General features: G+C 38.5%; 1 protein-coding gene across 1 annotated transcript; it reads left to right on the top strand.

Moving 5' to 3' along the window:
• The first annotated feature begins 70 nt into the window (after positions 1 to 70).
• LOC144630572 (solute carrier family 15 member 2-like) lies at positions 71 to 21,324 on the top strand. Its single transcript, XM_078488940.1, has 23 exons — positions 71 to 462; positions 2,898 to 2,956; positions 3,560 to 3,650; positions 8,510 to 8,651; positions 9,014 to 9,103; positions 10,867 to 10,966; positions 11,093 to 11,183; positions 11,288 to 11,365; positions 11,903 to 11,985; positions 12,340 to 12,423; positions 12,552 to 12,641; positions 13,285 to 13,329; positions 14,172 to 14,207; positions 14,532 to 14,620; positions 15,124 to 15,205; positions 15,898 to 16,020; positions 16,852 to 17,016; positions 17,461 to 17,507; positions 17,957 to 18,076; positions 18,448 to 18,568; positions 19,237 to 19,368; positions 20,185 to 20,292; positions 20,762 to 21,324. Exons 1-23 carry the CDS (start codon positions 399 to 401, stop codon positions 20,936 to 20,938), a joined length of 2,217 nt encoding a protein of 738 aa, XP_078345066.1. The 5' UTR covers positions 71 to 398; the 3' UTR covers positions 20,939 to 21,324.
• The last annotated feature ends 414 nt before the right edge of the window (positions 21,325 to 21,738 follow it).

Here is a 21,738-nt window from a genome sequence, read left to right on the forward strand (position 1 = left end):
AAGTACAACATCAAGAACGCATGCTCTCTAGTGACATCTCGCTGATAAAAAGGAACGCGGCGCAGTCTTTGAGTGGTGAAGAAAGATCAAAAGATCGTAAATGCAAATACATTTCTTCCGCTTCACTAGGTGGGAAAGGGTAAATTCATCTAATACATAATTCATCTCGACGCTTCCCACAACGATCTTTAGTCCACCTTTTATTTATTGGGGCTTTATTAACGACTAACTTGAGAAGATCCTTCGAAACTCTTTGCGGCAGTAAAATGCCACTGACACGGATCAAATGACAAGCGAGTGTTTTGGTCTCGGTCGAACGCTGTTGGTTTGACTCCGACATGTACATAAAACAAGTTTAATGATTTCTACCCGCTCAGCTGAGGGCCAACGACAGTGAGATGTCTTCTGCTGGGTATACGCCGTTAAATGATACGGATACAGACGAACCGAAGCAAGAACAAGGTATTAAAGTATATATAGTTATATATTTTATTGGGGAAATTCGAAGGATTTTTTTTTCTGAAAGTCAATATAAGAAAATCAGTGTGAATATTTCGCATTTCGAATTCGTGATCAAACATGTCGCTTGGGAAATATACATGTTAATGTTGATGTTATTGTGTTCGGCTATAACAAAATAATTGAATTAATTACAAATCGAAAATGGGATATAGCAGCTAGGTCGACTTTAACGATAATTTGTCGAGAACTTAGCTTCCCCGATGTACTTATAAAGATATAGTAAAGCCGTTATGCTGGTGTGAAAAGCTGTCTTCTTGCAATTAAAGAAGCTGGCCACCCACAACAGATCTTTGTTTGTTAACACCGTTTTATTTGGTTTTATTTTCCTTCAAACTATAATTGTAACGTACTTTTAGCGGCATCCATCGAAAGTTGTAAAGCAGGAAGGAAGAGGGGTTCTTTCTTTGTCGATGAAGTGTTCTATAAATAAAACCAAATGCCAGTGATATTATGTACTAGATTCGCTTGATATAACTTGTATGAAATCTTCCCCATAGGTTTGGAGAATTTGAAGCATATTTTACCTTTGTCAAGAAAAGTCACCATTATTGAACAGAAACAGAATATTCCTAAGTTGTTGCTTTTCTCTCCTTCTGTTCAATCACGAAATTTAAATTTCAAAATTTTATTTGCAAGTCCTTTTTGATTTTACATGTATATCAGACTCTGATATTCTGACTCTTGGCAAAAAAATTAATATGACTAGTCCTGAAATAGAAATAATATTGTAGTCTATAGTTACCTATGTACAGTCAAGTACAATATGCAGGAAAAATTTATTATGTAAACAAATTGACGTCATTCATGCTTTTGGTCTACACATCTTACAATGTATAGACTTAAGAAGTGGTGAGTGGTTTCACTACAGATTAATTTTTGTGATGCTTTTTTTTTTTTTTTGGGGGGGGCGCCCCCCCCCCCCCCCCCCCCCCCCCCCTCTATGAGCTATAAGGATGTAGACCATGGGAAAATGTAGCCTGTTCCAGGCCCTCGGTTTGTGGGGAAGAGCAAAAAGAGCAGCCGAGCGCAGAAAAGGCAAGCTCGTTCTTTCCTCCCTTGCTCGCCTGCATTTTTCCCTCTCTCCCACAAACCGAGAGTCTGGAACAGGCTTGGGAAAATGTGAATGATTTGTTTCTGTGCAGTAAAGTGCAAGGTCTAATGGAAGGGAAAAATGAAAGACCATGCCATTTTACATTGTTTTTGACCTCCTATGCTATCATCTGCCATGGCAGTCTACACCTGTGGGAGTACTGACATGAGAATTCTGTGATCTATTATCAAACATACCCAATACATATACCAGGGTAGTTAAATGGCCGGTAGCCAGAAGTGTGCTTTAAATAAGTATAAATTATTCAGAATGAAAATTTAATGTTAACCCTTTAGTATACAATGTTTTACTATCAAGGCAAGCTTATTTTTTCTGCAGTTTTAACTTTTTTATCTTTTGCCAGCTTTTGATAATTTAGTTATAAAAGAGCTCGTAAAATTATATAAAAGAAGAATATTAACCTAAACTTCACCTGTCAAGTGGCCTTTTTAATGCTAATTATTATGTGATGTCATGTGTGGGTGTTTGAGTGGGAGACTGTTTCTAATATTGAATATTTTATGGTTACCGTATAACAATATTGAAAAAGAGGCTGGATTAATCATGAAAATATCGTTCCATACATGTAGCTTTTGTCAGACTGTGACATACAAAAAAAATTAGAATCACTGTATACATGTACATGTCCCGTGGAATATAACAAACAGTACCACGACTCTGGCAATGAAAAAGATAACTTAATCTCCTGTTTTTCTTTGCAAAGATATTGGTTTGAAATCTCAGTCAAACCATGGAATGGTGGCCATAGCATTGTGTCCAATGGCCAAAAAAATACAAAAAGCGCTTTGTGATATCAATTAATTATTACAGTACACTGTACAGTTGAACCTTGCTAATTCGACTCTTATTTTTATTCCCTTTTAAAACGTTCTTTTTTTTTTTTTTACCCTTTATTTTTTTTTTTCCCTGGGTGTAGTTATTTAATTTAATTACCATATCATGGCAATCAACATTCCTTTTTTGCCCTTTATTTTCTTCTGATTACTTTTGTATTTAGAAACAAATGTTTAGTAAAAATCAGTGATAAATTGAACAATGTTTTGGAGTTGTTATGACATAATTTTCAAGTTCAAAATGATTATCTAGTACAAAATAGTGATTCTCAATAGAATAAACTGTTAGAAATAGCTGTTTCTGACAGTTTATTGTTATCATTTTGAACTTGAAAATGGTGTCATGAAGACAGACACTCCAAAATGTCATCTGCTTTTATCACTAATTCTGACTTACATACTTATGTATTACTTAAATTGTAATATTTCAGAAAATGGAGACCAAGAGAAACAAGACAAAGCAAAAGAGTCTAAATTACAAAAAATAAAGGTAGAGAGTTCCTACATGTATAATCAATTTTGTGTTTATATGTAAAATGTACATACAAAGAAAAAGTGTAAAAATGGTTTCACACAATCGTATGAGCTAGTGCTCGATGCAAATACATGTACATGTACATACAGAGCAGAATGCTATTATTTAAAGATAAAGACTACACAGACAGTTACTTAAGTTTCACGCGCAAGACAATCATCAGATTGTGCCGTTAATGGAAGTTGAAAGAAAATTTAAACTACGGGTACATTCAATCAGAAGCAGGATCGCTAAAACTGCCCTCCATGACTGTAGTTTGAATTTTCTTTTGACTGCCATTAACGGCACAGTCTGTTGACCGCCTTGTGCGTGAAACTTAAGTAACTGTCCGTGCAGTCTCTATCTTTTAATTATAGTAAAATGTACATACATGTAAACATACAGTACATAGGCTTGAATGCAGACTTTACTCCTCCCTTGTACCTGTAAAATGTTGAGTGGAAAACTGTAGAGAACAGACAAGTTTGTTATTGTATGTGTGGGTAATACTTGATGGAAAATACATGGTAAAAAAGGTTAAAATAAATACATTTTCATATCAATAATTTTTTGTTTCAGAATGTGTTTCACAAGACTGGTTATCCCAGCGCTGTGTGGTTCATCCTGGGAAATGAGTTCTGTGAAAGATTCTCTTACTATGGAATGCATGGTAAGGTTACAATAAATTTATCAGTCGTCAAAGTGCTTGTCCTAAATAAACCAAAACCACTGTCAAAAGTACATGAGGGGACGCAGGCGGTGTCAACTGTAAGTACTTCAGAGGAATGCTAGGATATTATCCTAGCATTCCTAACATACCTCACACCAGGTTCCTTCGCTTGAGCCGCGAGAGGTGTCATAATCTGTTTCGCTGTCAAAAACATTATTTAATCTAATGAAGACCAGAAAAAGATGATCATAATACCGTCGACTAATAATTTTGTGATGTTGTGATAACAGCGCGCTGTGATTTCGAGTTTTTAAAATGTTGTCGATGTACCTCGGCAAAATCGGAGAAACAAGGAACCAGTTTTAAAGATGATTATTGAAGAAAGCGTGAAAATAAACAAATTTTTAAACGAAAAACGAAAATGCACAGCACATTTTATAATACCGGGGAGGCTGTTAATAAAATACAGCCGGACTGCTGTATCGGTACACCTTGTTCGATTTTCCTGATCGAGCCTATCAAAAAACTATAGAATTTGCGAACTGACGAGCGCATATTATAGCCGCAAGTAACTTACCAAACTGAATTAGCTGCATAATGAGCGGCCGACAATAATAGAAAGGAATTTTCCTATGATTTTTTTAAAGGCCAAAGCAGTTTAATTCTTGAACTGCGAGAGTAGCGGCCTTTTGCGTACTAGACTCTTACTGGTAAAAGGCCCGTAAAATCACGAAACTGAATCTTAAAGCTTTATCGAAGCAAAGCCTTCAGAAGAAAAACGCATCCAATGGAAAACAATGCTAAATAACGCCGCACTGTTTCCATTTTCAGCATTTTGTACAATGTACAAGTGTTGTGGCAAGCATATGTGTGCAGCCGTCTTCAATAGAAACATGCACATAAAATTATTATTTGCAGTTGTTCCATGACGCTGCACCACCTAACAGACAAAAAAAACGTTGCCAGCTAATGATTAGTAAACTCTTGATTATGTATTCTATTGGGAGAACAGACTTAAAAGTATATATTGTGGCTCGATGATAAGTATCTTCGTGTTGCGGTCTAAACTATATGACCCACCAGTTGAAGGAAAGAACATTGACACAATTTAAAAGCGGAGAAGTATTAGAATTGCAGGTTACATCGGACTGTATGAGGTGCGCCGCCCGCCAGCTCCGATGAAGAAAATATTTAAAGGCGGTGCAGTATTAGAATTGCAGGTTACATCGGACTGTATGAGGCGCGCCGCCCGCCAGCTCTGATGGAGAAAATAATTAAAGCGGTGCAGTATTAGAATTGCAGGTTACATCGAACTGTATGAGGCGCGCCGCCCGCCAGCTCTGATGGGGAAAATATTTTAAAGCGGTGCAGTATTAGAATTGCAGGTTACATCGGACTGTATGAGGCACGCCTCCCGCCAGCCCCGATGGAGAAAATATTTTAAAGCGGTGCAGTATTAGAGTTGCAGGTTAGGGACGGTTCATTATTTATGGGGATGACCGGGTCGGATAATTTGAAACAACTTTTCGTTTTTTTTTTCAACGCCCGTTACAGTATCACGTCAGAATTTCTATAGCCCGTCGTGATTCATTTTAAATTTTTCAAAGCCTGGTCAATGTAATTAACATTTAAGTTGACGTAGAATTATGACATGGTATTCAGTATGAAAGTTGTTTTATGTATTACAACATGACTCGTTTAGTAATAAAACTGTTTCTGGCAATTTGCGTACATCGCAGCAGTACATTAATATTTTGTAATGGGAAACAGCTATTGAAAAGTACATAATGCGACAAAAGAGATTATTTTCTAACACTTGTGATAAAACTATTATGCAAGTCCGCGAAGCTAAAGAATTTAGCTCATCATTAAAATACATTTCAATGGCAACAGCCGGTAAATACTTCTGCATTCGCAGGCTACATTATAATCAAACAATGTCCACTGTAAATTTCAATGGTTGATGCAAAATGCGACCTATTTGCACCATATTTTATATTAAACAGTACCAGAACCAGAACTTAATACCAACAATATATGCCCTTGCCTAGATGCCGGTGTAAATGATTCTATCTTTCATCTCTTCACAGAAGCATCACAACGATTATCAAATCAATTCCTTTCATACAAAGTACCTTCACGTTGCCTCATTTTCCGCATCGTTGCGCTCAACCTGCATTAATTTGCATACTAACTTTATTTTCACCAAATATGGGCATAGTTTTTCCACAGTCAAAAATGTAAACAAAACGCTCATTTTGGAAGTCGCGATAGTGTTTAATTGGTACCGTTAAATAGTTTTACACTATATTTAAAACTTGAAGCAACGTAAAGAAAAGGCTGGGAAAAAAAATTAGCGAAACCACGGAAATGAAAAAGTCGATTTCCTTTTGAAAAGATGTGAGAAGCCCGGTGTCTAGTAAAGTCGCTCAGAACGTTTTCGATACGTCGCGTCAGTTCGATGCATTTGTATTTAATTTGTTCCCGATATGCGTGTTAATATGTCAGCCTTTCTAAAAACGCTGAAGCTTGGAAGTTTACGTTTAAGTTAAGGTAAATAATTTTTCAGTTTACTGCTGAGTATGTTAAGTTGACACTCAGAAAAGTACACAAACGTTTCAGTTCCGAAAATTCACGATTCGAAATTCCACGAGGAAAGTACAGAAAGTATGGTTTGTTTTTATAACTAAGCTTATCGTGTCAGATAGTATAAATATTAAATTGAAATAGGTTAACATGCAGTACAAGTATACAGCAGCAGTTATTATTTGAAGTGACGAATGTTATCATAATTATTATTAAATGACTTTTTTCAGAACCCGGTCATTTTGCCCATCTTAAATTTTCATAGCCCGTCGTTTCAGGAACAAAATTTTTCATGACCCGGTCCTTTTTTATCCGACCCGGTCATCCCCATAAATAATGAACCGTCCCTTACATCGGACTGTATGAGGCGCGCCGCCCGCCAGCTCCGATGGAGAAAATATTTTAAAGCGGTGCAGTATTAGAGTTGCAGGTTACATCGGACTGTATGAGGCGCGCCGCCCGCCAGCCCCGATGGAGAAAATATTTTAAAGCGGTGCAGTATTAGAATTGCAGGTTACATCGGACTGTATGAGGCGCGCCGCCCGCCAGCTCCGATGGAGAAAATATTTAAAAGCGGTGCAGTATTAGAATTGCAGGTTACGTCGGACTGTATGAGGCGTGCCGCCCGCCAGCTCCGATGGAGAAAATATTTTAAAGCGGTGCAGTATTAGAATTGCAGGTTACATCGGACTGTATGAGGCGCGCCGCCCGCCAGCTCCGATGGAGAAAATATTTTAAAGCGGTGCAGTATTAGAATTGCAGGTTACATCGGACTCTATGAGGCGCGCCGCCCGCCAGCTCTGATGGAAAAATATTTTAAAGCGGTGCAGTGTTAGAATTGCAGGTTACATCGGACTGTATGAGGCGCGCCGCCCGCCAGCTCCGATGGAGAAAATAGAATTGAGCAGAATTAGAATTGCAGGTTACATTGCTAATACTCTTGTACTGGTCAGTTTTAAAATTAATCTTTACTTCGACGATACGGCTGTATATTTTAGAGAACGAATAGAAAATGAATATAGCGAGACATAATGTATCGCAAATAAAATGAGCCCTCTCAAATCTGTGTTTTTGTAACAAGAGTCTGACCAAATGATGGAATCTTCAATTTACTGACCATGACCTAAAAATAGTAATGTTAAATGGATTGACTTACCTGGCGACCTCCTTATTAATGATCCATGATGTGATAGCCCGGGCCATGATTATATTTAAAGCGTTTCTTGTGTATGACTGAAAAACTGAACTAAAACAAACAAAACACAACATTTCGAAGGATAGCGTGCAGTTGAGCGCTTGCCTTAGTGCTGCTGAACGAGTGTCCGTGCAACCGACAATTAATTTTCACGGCACAACTGAAAGGTACGAACCATTTGCAATATGTCGTAATATATTTAGGATTTTGAACGACTTTCTGCGTGGAAGGCGCCGGCGTCACCGCAACTCGCGGCTGCAAACTCACCTTAATTTTCACTTTGTAAATCCACATGAATGATCGATCGATAGAACATAGAAATGATCATCTTGCATAAGGCGAAAACAACTTAAATCTTAGAAGGTCGAAACGTTTACGCGACATCAAAGTATCTAGAAATCATTCCTTGCTAGATGAGCTTCTTCTGTCTTTCCCCAATTGCCGCCAAAGCAGAATTCGCCGCGAACATTATAATTTATTCTGCCGCCAGAATGGAAATTGATCCATGTAATATAACACAACTGATGAGAAGATAACTCAAATGCTGCTGACAGATTATAACACTTTCGGTAACCGCAAACTAATCCTCTTAAGAAATCAGGATCTTACAGTTGACGCCGCTTGCGTCCCCTCATGTCAATTAATGACTTGGCTCACTTTGCCAATCACATCAAAACACATTACTTATTGAGCCAATTGCAGGTACATGTTGAAGCAAAATATTTCAATCAGTGCTAATTATATATTGTTGTAAGCATGAGAAGAACGGTGTATTTTTTTTTTTTTTGAGTCAAGTACAGGAAGGGGGGCAGGGGATTGAAAGAAAAAAATGCATTTGTGAGATGACGGGAATTGGCAGAAACAGGAAAAAATCTGCAAAGTTCTGCAGGGGTCAAGTGAAGGAGGAATAACTGGGAGCAATGCGTATGGGAAACTAGCAGTTTAGACCTCCAACCCCCAACCCCCCCCCCCCAACCCCACCCGCATCAACTAAAGTTGGTTTAATTTATTCCTGATGGGTATTTCTAAAAGTCTTTGTCACTTTCACAAATTTTCTTGATGTTTTTGTTTCTTGTAGCCATTCTTGTTATATACCTGACACAGATGTTGAAGATGGATGATGATTCTGCCACTGCTATCTACCATGCATTTAACATGCTGTGCTATTTCAGTCCTCTGTTTGGGGCCATGTTAGCAGACAGTTTGCTTGGCAAATACAAGTGAGTTTCTTAGCTTTTTCTTTTTCTATTGTATACTTAACTTCCACATGTAGTTCAAGGTATGGCCAGAGTAAAATAGTACTAAATGAACATTGAAATACATGTACAGATAAATCTCTCTACAAAAACCACCCTTGAGCAGAATTAACTGGTTGTTAAGAGACATGGCTGTTACATGTACATGTATGAGGAGGTTTCAAGAAGTGCAAAATGTACAGATTAGTGCAGGGTCAGACAAAAATTCCCAGCTGTTGTAGAGAGCTGGTGGCTTTATAGAGGCCTCAGTTTATGTGGAGTTTTGACTGTAGCCTTTTACTCATTATAAAATTAACTTTATACTCATTTATCATTATTTTTCACAGGACAATACTCTATGTTTCAATAATTTATGCCATTGGAAATGTCACGGTAGCAATCACATCAATTCCTGCAGTCCTGGCCAAAGTGAAAACGTAAGTCCATAGCTAACAGAAAAACAGACATGAGAGCCATGCCTATTATATCTTAGCCAGGGCCTAGCCTGGCTTTGTGGGTAGGCAGACAGACTGGAGGTACATGGTGATTGTCCCTTGAACCTATAATCATAACTTTGTTCTACTGCTAGAGCTTATCCCGGTTTCTGTAGTAATAACTGACTAGGAGCATTTCTACTCCCTCCTGGATGGTATACTAATCATAGGGTTACCCCCCCGCCCAGCATTAATTTGCTGGTACCCATTTATACACCGGGGTGAGAGGGGCACTTAACAAGCCTGCAAATAACAGTCGGTCATCGGACAAATGTCCGGTAAATTTCAGCTTTTGACCGGCAAAATCTTGTCCTGGTCGGACATTATGACCGTGCATGTCTGATAAAATATGACATCGATTGACTCCCAAGTTTGTAGCCCAGGTATTCATTTCCACGGTCTGTTAAATCTACGTAATCAAACTTTTATGCAATCGTGGACGCACGATAGCAAAACATTCGCAAAATCATTGGAACCGCCAAAATTAGAACCCGTCAGATACCGTTTCGCTTCAGCGATCTTGAATAAATAAACTTCCGCCAAGCCGACCCGACAGCCAGACAGTGTGTCGCCATGTTTGCGTTTTGTTAATAATCTTTAAAAATTGTTAACTCCACTTCGAAGAATATACTGTAATTATAATTTAAACTATGTCATAAAAGATCGCTTTATTTGATTTCGCTACATGTGACTATCACAAATTTTAACATAAATCAGATAAGAATTCAGTCTTGTTTTATTACGTGCCAGTTGCACGGGTGTTTGTTTAATGTAACTGCAAGTTTTGTAGATTCAATTATTGACCAAGAGCCGAATTGAATCTAAAATGCTTCAAAAAATTTTCCAGAAGTTTTTCAATCAGAATGAATGCAAATTTGTTTCATGAGCATCTTTGGTTCAAATTATTGTTTCGACTGCGTTGACAGCCGACAGTTTTTCTTGCGTGAAAAGTGTGAAACGTGCAATTACGCTTTGTAGTCAGAAAGGCTCAAAGAATAAATTTCAATCGCCTGATACAATTTTTGACAATTTGTTAGTGGCTAGTCCAGAAAACTCTCGATTAGTCACCTGTCGAGTAGAAGCGAGACTTCCGGTATAAAAATACTGCGCATATACATCGGTCGTGTCCTTTCAACTGTTTTGTTCCCGAAAAGTAAAAAATGAAAGTAAAAAAGCATCTAAACTGACCTAATAAAGGCCGATTTAGTATTTATTCGAGTTACGTTTGTTCAAGTTTTGCGCCTGAATCAACATTTCCCCCAGCAAAAAAATTTCTTATCTGATGGAATCTGAGACAACCAGACGATCCGACTTATTTGAATCGGGCTTTTTCTTTTTCTCCAAAAAGGCTTTATTTCATGTAATAATATCATCTGAACTCCAATGAAAATATTAAAATGTGTCCAAATGTGTTAATAAATCACTCTCTTTGAAATTAAATTTCATACTGTTTTGTATTTTTTGTCCGACCAGACTGGCTTCTTGTCCGGTCAAAACTGGCCCCTGGCCGGACAAATGACCTCCTTATAAACAAAAATTATTTGCAGGCTTGCTTAATGAGGGTAAGTGTCTTAGCCAAGAACACATTCAGTGATTACCGCCAGGGCTTGAACCAATCTGGAGTTCAGTGCTCTAACCATTAGGTCACCGTGTCTCCAACTTTGTTTTTTTGGGGATTTGTTTTAAATTTATTTTTTTCCTTGCAGAGTTGGCCCCATGATTGGATTACTGTTAATTGCACTTGGCACAGGTGGTATCAAACCATGTGTGTCGGCATTTGGGGGAGATCAATTCACCGCCAGTCAAGTATGTAATGTGATCTTTTCTCTACTAGCCTTAAAAATAATTGAGATTTTTATAGACCGTGACTTGGTTTAGAATACCTTGTGTAAAGATACAGAAACTGATCAACTATTTTTTTTTTTGTTGCAGGAACATTTGCTCCAGAGCTATTTTTCCATTTTCTATTTTGCCATCAATCTAGGCAGTCTCTTATCAATGATTGTTACACCCATGTTAAGAGGTAGGCAATCACACATTTAACACTCAGTCTTTTATAATTTTTGTTTTAAAAAATTAAATTTTTAAAATTTTGATAAACACATACCTTTTTTTGAATGATTTCAGGTGACGTGTCTTGTTTTGGCCATGATTGTTACATGTTGGCATTTGGAGTCCCTGCACTGTTAATGATCCTATCAATAGGTACGTTTCTTGCATTGACTCTCATAGGAGGCATGGTGGCCTAATGGTTAGTTTCCTGGACTACCGGTTCAAGTCCTGACCGGGGCACTGCGCTGTGTTCCTGGGCAAGATGCTTTACTCTTATACATGTAGTGCCCATCTCTCCACCCAGATGTATAAATGGGTACTGGCAAATTAACTGCTGGGAGGAACTGTACCATGGACTAGCATCCCATGCAGGGGGGAGAAGAAATACATTTACTCCTAGTTGCTTCATGCTACAGAAACCGGGATAAGCTCTAGCCTGATGGGCCACTAGGCTCGAGCACAGACTTTACCTTGCATTGATTCTTGTATTCAGGAATCAGTTGAAAAATTCTGAATCATTTAGGGTTGATGTATTGTACATGTACATGTTCATTGTACAATTGCATTAATTGAGTTTTTCTGCAATTGAGCTCACTTTTATACATTGTAGATTTATGACAGTTGTGCAAAAATAGCCTTTTTCTTTGGTGCACTAACCATTTTTGTTCATTTCTTATTTTTTTCCTTTAGCTTTGTTTTACTGTGGCCGTAATAAATACAAGAAGGTTCCTCCTGAAGGGAATATTGTCCTTCTTGTTAGCTGTGCTGTTGGGGTACGTTCAAGTACATCATTTTCTAAGATAATCTACTGCTTAATATTGATTCTCAGTATTTCATTTAAAACCACCTTGTACAGCATAATTAACCATAATTCATAAACATACTGCTCAATAGCTTTCATTTGGGGATTGTCATACATTAGGGTTTCACCCACAGACTTGAGAGTAAGAACCACCTTTTATAGCATAATAAACAGTACCACATGAAAGTACTGCTCAATAGCTTTCATTTGAATGGTCACACACTAGGGTTTCATCCACAAGATTGTACTCCTGCACAACACAAACAGTAACATGTGACATTTTATGATTTACACTGATGTGCATGCATTATCTTTTTTCATTCAGAATGCCATCAAGAATAAAGTCAAGAGTATTGGATCTGGTGATAAGAGGGAACACTGGATGGACTATGCAAAAGAGGACTATGGAGTAAGTCGCATGCCTGGTTATTCTCTTTTTTGGTCTAATTAATATTTAGACTAAGAGCCCAAGTTTTTTTTTGTTAATGTTGATATTGATGTTAAGCGTTGTTTTTTTATTGTTAAATTGTGTTTTAGTCTCATATGGTGGAAGACGTCAAGGCACTGTTCAAAGTTCTTTTCATGTGTCTTCCTTTGCCTGTTTTCTGGACACTGTTTGACCAACAGGTGAGTGGTTACCATGACGATAAGTACTCCTTGTCCCCACCCTTTCCCCAAGAAAAACATGATGTCTATTCTTGGTTGCACTGCTCTTTATTACCTGTGAGTACATGTACATTCAAATACCGTAGAATTCTGGTTATAAGCCCTCCTCTTATAAGCCCCCTGGTTATAGGCCCATCTTCCTAAAAAACAAAAAAATACATCGAATTATAAGCCCCCAACCCCCCTCCCCTGTCGGATGACAGTACTGAACAGGACTAAATGTTGCTTTTTTATGCGTTTTTAACTGCCATGGCTCGTTTAAAAAGGTTTTTTTCTTCCGCTTATTAGCCCTCCCGGATATAAGCCCCTCTGCTCATAATCCCACCTAGAACCCCTTACGAAGTTGTATAAGCCCAGGGTTTATAACCACAATTTTACGGTACTCCATGATGTTTTTGACGACTTTTGATGATTCCATGACCATTAAATTACAAAAAAACTTCAAGAAGCTTACAGAAAAACAAACCTTAGTGTAAATGTTTAGATGGCTTTGTAGGAAAAAGCACTAACTCCAGACTTATGCAGTAATGCTACACTTTGTTTTAGAAATTAAAGATATTACAATGTACTTTAGGATATTTAGTATTCTTTATATTAATTCTAGGGTTCACGGTGGACATTACAAGCTGAAGAAATGGATGGTGATGTTGTAAGTTGTTTTTTTTTCTCCTGAGATGAAAGATTGAAGATTGCTGTCGTTCTGTGTGAAAATTAATTGGCCATAAGCATTTGAAAATGACTACCTTATTACATGAAATTTTCGCGACACGTTAATTTCGCGAATTTCGCGATTCCAAAAAAATCGCGAAATTGAAGTGACGCGAACAATAAGTGTCGCGAATATAACATGGCGCGAAAATTAAGTGACTCAAATTATGCCAATAATCAAGAATGAGTTAAGTACCACTGAAGGAAGGAATTCTCAATGTAAATTGATTTTGTGGTCAATTGACTCAAGAACAATAATTCACGTACAAGCGTGAACTGGGTTAGTCCTGCCGTTGCGTTTTTGTTAATTTTGACGTTATTTTTTCCTTTGATAAAGTCGTTTTATTTAATTCAAGGACATGCTAAATAATGCTGCCTAGGAAATGTAAATTGTGTCTTCCTCAAAACGCGAAAATAAAGTGATTCAAAATACAAAATTTTTCGCAAAATCGCGAAATTTAAGTGTCGCGAAATATGCGCACCTCAAAATCGCGAAATTAACGTGTCGCGAAAATTTCATGTAATAAGGTAGCACACATGAAACATGCATTATGATTTACGAATTGTTGGAAAGCCTCGTCATATCTGAGTATTTGGCTTTAGGTTAGTTCAGGAAAATAACATGAAATTAATTGGCGACAGTTTCATGTATGCCATTTCTTAAAATGTTATAAAATATAAGGTTACGTTGGCACTAAAACATTTTCGTAAGAACTATTATGGTAAATCGTACAATACATTTAGTCGTTCTAGAATCTAAACATGTCAATTATCTTGTTGCAGGGTTCATTTGGAACTTTAAAACCAGATCAAGTGCAGGTTTGTTTTTGTTTTATGCGCATTTTGTTATCGTTTTACTTTTATGGTCTTTGCTGTGTCAGCCTTTTCGGCTTTTTATTGGGATGGATGGTCTATTATGTTTTAATATTGTAATGTATATAGTTAGTATATTTTAATATTTTTAAGTTTTAATATTGTAATGCGCTTTTGCTCATTTACATGTTAAAAAGCGCAATATAAATTCATAAATTATTATTATTATTATTATTATTATTATTATTATTATTATTATTATTATTATTATTATTAAGTGATACGTTGTATTTTAACCGTTGTCGTTTTTGTGTATTTTCTGTTTTACAGGCACTCAATCCAGTTTTCATTTTAATCATGATCCCCATCTTTGAGACCATAATTTATCCTCTTCTGAGAAAGTGCAATCTTCTTGTAAGGTAAGGTAGTGTTTGTTTGTCAGTGTTACGTTTGTTGTATCGCTAACATGCTACATGTACGTCATTGCTAGTGAATACAGCACAACTTTGGGCTAACAAACTCTAGTGTAGTAATCAAGCAACTGAATATGGCAAACAAATCTTTGATTGCGGTCATTTCTAAAAGACGTTGACTAGGCGGCGATGAGGTCTGACTCGTAACGAACAAAGTGACTCTCCGCACAAGCCTTCATCAACTAGTCCCTTGTTTTTCTCAGAGTTGGTCGAATAGGCGAGCACACGCGCGTGCGAGAAGATGCGCTCGAACGACGATTCGCGGCACGCGTGTCTCCTCACTCGAAGTGATTTTCGGCTGAGTGACTACAGGTATACATTTTCGGCTTTCCTGCCGACATCAAAAGGGAAATGGAATGCTTTACATTCAGCGATCTGATTGAATCTGCCCTGTGATGTACAGTGTTACAGTGATGAAGTCATTCTGTTGTATCTTTGTTTCCTTGCAGACCCTTACAGCGCATGTGCGCTGGAATGCTGCTGGCAGCATGTTCGTTTGTCATGGCGGCCTTCATTCAGATAGCGATACAAGTGAGTTGTACACTTGTCCTGATTTTGTTGTGGCCTTTCAAAGGCTATGCACTCTGCCAATGAGTTTTTAAAAGTATTATTTACTTTTACCTTTGCTGAGCTCTGTAAGTGGTTTAAGTGATCTTAATTTAGTTTTAATTTACGTGGTCACAGCGTTTAGAGTGTTGCTTCTTACAAAGTAGTCTCGTCGGGCAACCTGTCACGCAACCCTCCTCACTAACAAAGTTGTGTGAAGACTGGCATTTAAAACTTAAATGACCCTTTTCGCTTCTCTTTTCTTTACTTCATCTTGTGAAGTGTCTACCTTTTATATACATCCATATTGAAAAAGGTATTCTTTTTGGATGGAGCCATCCCGTGTAATCCACTATAGGGATCTCCCCCCCCCCCTTTCCCCCCCACCTTCGCCCCAAAATAGGGATTCAAAGAAAGCGACTTAATTTAATTTGAAGCCAAGTACAGTCTCATTTCCCAACCGTTCATTTTAAATTAAAAAGGTTATGCCAATCTCGTTCGCAGGCGTTATCTCGGTCATCACGTAACGCTTCTCCCACTAGAAGGGAACGTTCCGTGACGAGCCCAAAGAACGGCTGCGAAGGAGACTAAGTTGACGCATGTTTGCTTAATTGTCGTGCAAGGCTTTGTCTTTAGATGAAAGCAAAATGTAAATATGTTCTTGTTTAAATTCACAGCGAAGTCGTATTGCAGTGGATGAGCCTCCTGTTGGTTTTGCCAATCTTCGTGTTATTAATGCTGGAATCTGTCCTATAAGTGCGTTTGGTGTTGGACTGAATACCGAGGTGCCTTTGATGGGGGTAAGAAACGCACTTGTCTAAAATTAAAAGCCCTGTTCATGGTTAACATGTCATGTTATTTTGTGTAACAATACAGTTAAATATAGAAGTCTAGTCGAGCTCACGGTCTTAAGTGTAAGTTTTGAAAAGTTCCCTTGAGGTTAAAAAGTTGTGTTTCTCTAAGGGGCTATTTATGATTTTATTGAGAAAAGTTGTCCCTGTTAGTAGAGCCACCCTCGATACCGTGCCACCCCGGGCAAAAGAGCTTTTCACACATTTCTTTATAAATAGCCGCGAACCGTTTGTATGAGAAATCACAAAGTTGGCTTGGGGGCAGGGAGACCCTGGGTGGAGGGTAACTCGTTTTGAAAGAAGTTTGACGCTGGTGCACCGTGGGCAAGCCAACTTGTTTCCATGTTGAACATTTACGCCTACCAGTGACAAGTCTGGACAAACAGAGCATGCGTGAAACCGAGAGGGCCAATTTTTGGTTTGGTTGGCAGGGACAATTTTTCTCATATAAACGCTCGATAAAAGGTGACTCTGGGGGGAGGGGGGAGAGGGTTACCATTCCTACCAGGGACAACTATCCTTCATATAAATACAGAATAATCCCGATAACTCGAACCCTCAGTAACTCGAACCTTTTTCAATTCCCCTTCAGGTCATTTTCTTACTAATTTTACCCTCGCTAACTCGAACTCCCGATATCTCGAACCTTTTTCGATTTCCCTTGAAGGTTCGAGTTATCGGGATTCGTCTGTAGGCCCTTAGAGCATTGATAATGGAATGCTGCAAACTCAGTTGATGTCGACGTCTCACCATTTGACCATTTTCTCTTTTGTTTTTCAGGCTTCAGAATACATTCACGTTCCAGTCACGCTGGATACAATCAACGTTAAAACAGGAAATAATTGTCCCGTTTCACTGACCAAGCCATTCCCTGTCAAGATCACTGAAAAAGGAGCGTCTTCGTTTGTTGTTGGAATTGAAAAGAACGCGCTGATTGGCGACAAGGTAAGTTGAACAATTTAGGGCCTGTTTACATGATTCCAGAATGACTTTCATTCTGAAACGAAACTCGTTCCGGAGTGAAGTTCGTTCTGCATTCACATGACAAAGACGACCGGCTCAAACTAAGGCGTTTTCACGTGCGTGGTTTTGGCGCGAGATAAAAAACAAAGATGGCGCGTGTTTCGCGCAAAAATGTCATTGTCCCAATTTATGGCCATATCTGCAATTTTAAGGCTGGTTCTCATATGATCGCCCCGATCGTCTCTGTCGCTTCTGTCGTTTGCAAAGTCTGAGGTGATTGGAGCAAGCAAACTTTTTGAAGCGACAGAAGCGACAGAGACGATCGGGACGATCATATGAGAACCAGGCTTTAACGAGCAATTTGACCGTAGGACTACTTCTTTGCTCTAAACAGGATATGTGCGTGTTTTATTTTTATTTTTTCAGTTTGATGATATTGTTGAACCGCTGGATGGGGGCATTACAAAAGTCAGGTATGTATTAATTCAGACGATGATTTTGCCAATCTGTTTAGCAGTCGACTTCTTTGTTTTTTTTCTCGACAAACGAAGATGCATAAAGAGATCTCAGTTGTGTAGCAGTTATTATAATTTGATTCATAATAAGCAGTTGTTAAAAAACCCGGAGAAAATCCGAGGTTTTAGACATTTTTTTTATTGCACACAAAGAAACACTACCGGGTACTTACAAAACAAAAACATACGCTAGTTACAATACTACTTACAAAACAATACTTATACTACACTACTTACTATACAATACTTCTATAAACTACTACTTTTATACAGGTTCTTTTTTTTTGCATAATTTGCTTTATAATACACGCTTACACGAGGTTTTAGGCATACTGTAATTAAAGGCTGCCCTACCCGCATCGTGAAAAATAATTATTTGCTGAGGGGTGCTGTTTTGAACTTTTCAGATTTATTTACACTGGCGGAGATGTGGCACCCTATGTGGACATAAAACTCAACAAAACCATAACGTACAATTCTGTTGGAACTTTTAAGAACACCGAATATAAGAAACTCTTGGCAAAGAAGTAAGTAAATAAATGACTGCATAGGGGGAGGGTACCTAATCTGGCGCCATGTCAAGGCTTTTTGTCTTTTATAAGGTAGTCACGCAATGCCGCTCCGCAGAAGGATTGCGTGACTACCGGAATTACCATTGCGGAATAAGATTTGGGCAAAATATTTGCTTTGAAAATCTGTCATTTGTTTAACTTGAACAAAAAAGGTGACCGAACTACTGGGAACCAATCTTACTTTGTACTTGCACGGTAGAGAAGATCACAATTGTGAGCAGGGCATAAAACATTTGATTAAATTACGTTATTCTTAGCGTTGTTTGTTTTTACGCGTGGTTTTAAGCTTTTTCAATTCAAGCTTCTTGTTTGTTTTGCCTCCTTAGGTATCCGGTGAAGATCATGACTGCGGGCACAGACACAAAACTTTTAGACCAGAAAGTGTACTTTGCTAATGGTGGCGTCTTCACTGCTGTTATTCAACCAAACCCCAAGAAAACTAGCGAGGTTGGATTTTTCTTTCATTGACAAACTTGTTTATATTTTTTTGCTAAATGACTCACATTCTTTTTTTCACCATTGGATCTTTTTAATAATCCTTTTTCTTCTTTTTCACGAAGTATAAATTATTGTAAAAACATCAACTGTTTTTATTCAAATTCATAGTAATGAATGGGTTTTCACCCATCCGCCGACGCGATGATACAGTTTCCTTAGAAACTAACTGAATTTCCTGTCTATTGATTTACCAAGTAACACTTCTTGTAACGCTTTTTTAATGTCACGGTAACAGCGTTGTAACGCTTGTTACGCCTTTTACTGAACTCTTCTTGATTGTCACGGTAAGCTAACAAGGCACTGTATTGCTCCTGAGTACGCTTCTTGAATGTCACAGTAGGAACGTTGTGACGCTTATTATGCTTTGTAACGCTTCTTGATTGTCACGGTAAAAAGCATTGTAACGCTTGTATCGCTTTATGGTTATCAAGATAAGATGTACGTTGTAACGCCCTTTAATTCTTCTTGACAAGAGGTGTTGAATAACCACACCGTTAAGGCAGTTAGCGCTATAGTCACTTAACACGTGACTATTAAAAACTGTTATTTTACTACAGGTATTAGGAAAAGTTAGCTATGTTAAATGTAGATTAATATATTTGTTTCCCCTCCCTTAGCTGATGATAAAGAAGTTCGCAGATGTGAGTCCCAAGTCAATTTCCATGTTGTGGCAGATCCCTCAGTATGTCACCATCACAGCTGGGGAAGTTCTGTTCTCCATAACAGGACTGGAATTCGCTTACTCGCAGGTGGGTGTCCTGGAGTTCAGTCTGTGCCACTTTCAGTTGAAAACTGTGGCTTGCATTTACGGTGAAATTTCTGTCAAGAAGATGCTTATTTTGTTCTTGAGGTTGTACTTGAAAAGTTAGACTCTGTGTTGTTAATTAACTGATTTGCTTTTTAAGAGAATCCCAACAACAACCCTGCAGAACACACCAGATTAGTTAGAAACTAGGGAGTCACGCAATCTCCGGTGACGTTCGTGACTTGCTATGCCCAAAGGGGCTACGTCACTGACAACGCTTCTTGACAAAATTGGCCAAACGTAATCCGTTTTAATTTCCTGTGGCTGTAACCACCCTTGTTTATTTTTGGTTTGTTATAACTACTTTGTCCTACCTAAGAGAACATTTAGTAAAGTTTCATTCAACTCGAGAGTAGTTTTGTACATCAGAAAAATGACATAAAATATCGTGGCATAGCTTCTGCCTTCTCCAAGCCCAAGGTGAAATACCTTTGGCATATAGAGCAGTTTTCAATTGAGTGTCGTAAAACCAAAACCAAAGTAATCACTCTGGCCAATCACAAAGAACACAGACAATCCAGTGAGCCAATCAAAACTCGAAGCAAATACATGTTGCCGGCACGAAGCGCGGGAAATCGTGCGCGAGCGCGTCATGATTGGTTTTGGTTTTACTTCTGATTGGCTGAGTAAGTGGCGCGAGGGTTTTAAACCAATCACAAAGCGTAGTAATGCAAAACCAATGCAAACGCAAATTACTTTCGACACTCGAGTGAAAACCGCTCTAATATACTCTAAGTTCTTGTGACAATTTCGTTTTTAGGCTCCCGTTAGCATGAAGTCTTGTGTCATGGCTGGCTGGCTGATGACTGTGTCTGTTGGAAATGCAATTGTTGTTGTGTTCGCTGAAGCACGAATTACAGACAACATGGTAAGAACAACATTGTTGCTTTGGTGATGAATAAAGTGTGTTTTGCGATGCTAAAGTGCGTTATCAGTGATGTAAACCTGTGTTAAGATTTACACCCAGAGAGTATCAAACGATAAATTTCCCAAATTGTCGGAAATGTAAACATAGCCTCACGTTTTCAAGTTTTTAAGGTGTTGTCGCTGTTAGTCATCTTCACTTGCTACGTGTTACGTTCTTGTTATTTGTCGAGTACTGCTCTACAACAGTAAACCAGTATCATTGGGATTACTGTGGACTAGGCATGTCTGTGAGTTTTCAAAACCTTGACGTGCTCCGTGACCAATGCAGTATACATCGGCAAAACTTCTATTTTGTCACGCTATATTACTTGAATTTTTTGGCAGAATTTTTGCTTTGCAGGTGGAAAGCTTGTTACTTTAAAATATGATTTTTACCCCTTTATATATGTTTTTTTTCCATTCACTTCTAGGCCAACGAGTTTTTCTTCTTTGCCGGCCTGTTAGCCCTGGTGATGATAGTGTTCATGATCATGTCATATTTCTACAAATACGTCTATTACTCTGTCAATGGCGAAACGAGTGAGGATGTCCCTCTACAAGAAGCACAGAAAAAAGACGAAGATGATGCAGAAAAAGAAAAACATTAACGATAAATACAAAGGAATCCCGTTTTCTTGAACCTCATTTTACAAACCTCTCGATAACTCGAACCAAAAGCAGTTTTCCTTTCACTCAGTTGGGAGGCGCGGTGGCCTAATGGTTAGCGCGCTCGACTCCGAGTCGAACGGCCCGGGTTCGAGGCCTGGCCGGGGCGCTGCGTTGTGTTCTTGGGCAAGACACTTTACTCTCACAGTGCCTCTCTCCACCCAGGTGTATAAATGGGTACCGGCGAATTTACTGCTGGGGGGTAACCCTGCGATGGACTAGCATCCCATCCAGGGGGGAGTAGCACTACTCCTAGTCGCTTAATGCTACGGAAACCGGGATAAGCTCCGGCTGTATGGGCCTCATGGCTCGGAGACAGACTTTACCTTTACCAGTTGGACACAGCAATTCTTCCCCCGATGTTCTCGAACTGCCCGATTTTTTAAACTAATTTTTTGTTTTCCTTGGAGGTTTAAAAAATCGAGTTTCCACTGTAAAAAAAAAAAACTGTGTTCTCGATAGCTGTTATGTTGGTTTTCACAATGGAAAGAAATCACGTGCTCACTTTGCATTATACAGTGCAACACCTGACCACCAAAAGGCCACCAAAATGTGGCCGTTGTATTAAGGGCTTCTTAAACAAGAATATGATGGACTAAGCTTTCCTTTAGTTCAAAGGAAAGTGGTCGTTTGACGGAGTTTAATTGTAATATGAAAACCATCATGGCGGCTGTCGAGAATAAAACCACTTCCTTAACAGTTCACTCTTCTTCTTTCTTAAACGCGATCTTGTTTTCTTCCC

Source organism: Oculina patagonica, chromosome 11 (genome assembly GCF_052425735.1).
Source record: "Oculina patagonica isolate OP01 chromosome 11, crgOcupat, whole genome shotgun sequence".
NCBI classification, from domain to species: Eukaryota; Metazoa; Cnidaria; class Anthozoa; order Scleractinia; family Oculinidae; genus Oculina; species Oculina patagonica.

Coding starts and splice junctions, on each gene's coding strand:
- LOC144630572 (XM_078488940.1), top strand. CDS start 399: ATGTCTTCTGCTGGGTATACGCCGTTAAATGATACGGATACAGACGAA. Junction 8,652..9,013: donor AGTTTGCTTGGCAAATACAA/GTGAGTTTCTTA, acceptor TATTTTTCACAG/GACAATACTCTATGTTTCAA. Junction 11,366..11,902: donor GTTAATGATCCTATCAATAG/GTACGTTTCTTG, acceptor TTTTTCCTTTAG/CTTTGTTTTACTGTGGCCGT.